The 2,674-nt window shown below is 38.0% G+C and overlaps 1 protein-coding gene across 1 annotated transcript in view; it reads right to left on the bottom strand.

Moving 5' to 3' along the window:
* Positions 1-1,310: 1,310 nt before the first annotated feature.
* Positions 1,311-2,674, bottom strand: part of LOC103599349 (membrane-spanning 4-domains subfamily A member 6A-like) — a 13,664-nt gene continuing 12,300 nt past the window's right edge. Inside the window, exons 5-6 of the mRNA XM_008583457.1 lie at positions 2,378-2,479; positions 1,311-1,550 (exon numbers count right to left, since the gene is read on the bottom strand). Coding sequence (XP_008581679.1) covers positions 1,458-1,550; positions 2,378-2,479 — 195 coding nt within the window. The 3' untranslated portion in view covers positions 1,311-1,457. The remainder of the gene's footprint in view (positions 1,551-2,377; positions 2,480-2,674) is intronic.

The following is a 2,674-nucleotide window of genomic DNA, read 5'->3' on the forward strand; positions in this document are numbered from 1 at the left end:
CTCTCTCTCTCTCTCTCTCTCACACACACACACACACACACACACACACACACACACATATACACACACTTTATCCTCTATATTCTTTTAGGTGGAAGACAGTCTTCTTTATTATGTGCCCAAATACTGTTCATTGCATGTGTAATAGGACTTAGTGCCCTGTATAATATTTTCCTAATTTTATTGTCATCTCTGTTTCCCCTATTTGACTATAAATTCCTTGAAGCCAAGGAGTGTATCTTATTCATTTTGGTAACTCTGGCATCAATGATGTCTGCTACCCAATATGTGTCAATAAATGTTGAATGTCCATAATAGGCAAATAACTAAGAGAAATGGTGTACGTGTGTGTGTGTGTATGCATGTGTGTGTGTGTAGAGGGGACAGAGGACAGGGAGGAGACGTAATGAGGAGATAATTGGAAGAAAGAGCTGAAATCAAAGGAATCAACATTCCAGTCTCTGACTGGGAAAAAAGAGCAGGGAAACCATCGGAGCATCAAAGGATCTGATACAGTGGGTATGGCCCTGCTACAGTGGGTCAGGGCAGAGAAAACATGAAAAGATCTTTCAAGAAAAAGAGCAGGGAAACCATCGGAGCATCAAAGGATCTGCTACAGTGGGTATGGCCCTGCTACAGTGGGTCAGGGCAGAGAAAACATGAAAAGATCTTTCAAAGAAATGGGGCTCATATTAAATTGAGGATACATGTGTGTGAATGTGTGTGTATGTGCTTCTTTGTCCATGTTGAGGCTTAACAATTAAACAATTGTTCTTTTTTATTTTGAAATTAGATAAAAACATAAACTGGTTGTGGTTGTCTCCTAATAACAGATAAGTATTCTCAGTTATCTTTTGTGTGCTTTTCTTGTTTTGTTTGGCTATTTGGTGTGAGGGAAAAGGATTTCAAATTTAGGTTTACATCTATCATTGTTGACTTTCTCTGTGTTTAAGTGGAAAAGTAGAAAAATGAGTTTCTAAATAAAATATGTGATCCAAGATTTTATTTTCAAGGTACGTACTTTTATAGCCCTTGAGACTTCATGCACTAAGGAGTTAAATATGTGTGATGAAACACTCGTGCCTACAATGAAACAATACAGTGAATCAGTTGACTCCTGTTGACAATTAAGTGCTACAAGAAAAAGCTGTCTCCTTTGTCTCATCATGGCCCACAGGATTATCATTCTGCCTCGTTTTCGGGAAATGACTGTGGCTATTTGGCCAGTCTAGTAAATGGTAATTTATATCTCTGTGCCTTGGCTAAAGCCAATAGCAAGTAAATCAAGAGACTCCCATTACACACATATATTCAACGACAAGAAAACAATTTTTTTATTGTTCATTGCATGAAAAGCCTACATTTAAGGAAACTCAGATTTTGCTTTCTTGTAATGGTTAAGTTTTCTATATTATCATACAGACCAACTTTCTGATGAATATTCCCTCTCTTTTTTTCTAAGTCAATAGTTCTTCATATCCAGGGTCACAAGTTACTTTTGAGGCAAAACTTGATTTATTCATGTATCTCTGAGGCAAGAAAAGCACACTCTAGAAGAAACAAAATATATTAGGTTTTCAGTCTTTACTGAAGTTCAACTTAATATACATATATATACATATTTTTGATGTCATTTTCTCCAAATTTTATATGTAGAACCTTAGCTGTTCCAAGATGACAATAGCACATCATCAAATTCTTCAAATAATTGCTACTCATCAACCTAGTATTCATTCTTCTTTCTATAATAAAATTTTGAATAGATCAAAGCTTTTTGATTTAGTTAAATAAAGTCAAAGTCCAGAGTTGTGGTAGGATAGTATCCCATGGAATTTGATTCAACAATATTATTTTTATAATTATTTTTATATCATTTAGGGAAAAAAAGAATTTTAAGATGACAAGAAGGGAAAGCTGAGTATAGGACATTTACAGAATCCATTCACACATGCAAATGCCCTTTGCCAAGTCAGGACTGGTAAAAAGATTAGTGGCTGTGGCAGAAAGTGTTGGACTTGGAAGGGAGGCAAACTAGATCTAGGGTCCCGAGCACAGCCACAAACTCATAGTATGATGCCAGGCAAGTCATTTAATTTTCCTGAGCCTCCGATTATTCTTCACTTGTGAAATGGAAAGATTAAACCAATTGATTTCTCAGGTTCAACTATCTTCACATCCGGTGAGTCCTTAGCTGGTTGGCTAGCCAATTGCCATTTGCTTTCCTCATCAAACTGTCCTCCATCACCATCAAAACCACCTCCCATGTGTATCTCATGACCAAGGACTGATTGTTTCCTTTTCCACTCCTGGTGACACAGCCCAGTACATCTCAGAGATACACCAGACATGATTCAGTGAAGTTGGCCAGCACACTCACCCCAGGGACGTCAGAGTGAGCCTGTTTCCACCAAAGCACAGCAGTGAGCGCAGCTAGGCAGAGCTCCAGCACAGTACAAATCAGCATCACAGACAGAGCTCCCTGAGATTAAACAAATAAAAGATTTGTGGTGCTTAAGTCAACTGAAACCTTCATGCTTCGTTGGGAGGTGACTGCAGAGATGAAGACCACATCCAGCATCAGAGAATAAAGACACCATCAGGAAGGGAAAACTTCTCCTTCCAAGCCTAGCAATTGGCTTCATTAAATCCCTTTGTTTATTTCTTTCCTTGAGAA

Source organism: Galeopterus variegatus, unplaced genomic scaffold, assembly GCF_000696425.1.
Source record: "Galeopterus variegatus unplaced genomic scaffold, G_variegatus-3.0.2 Scaffold2918, whole genome shotgun sequence".
Taxonomy (NCBI): domain Eukaryota; kingdom Metazoa; phylum Chordata; class Mammalia; order Dermoptera; family Cynocephalidae; genus Galeopterus; species Galeopterus variegatus.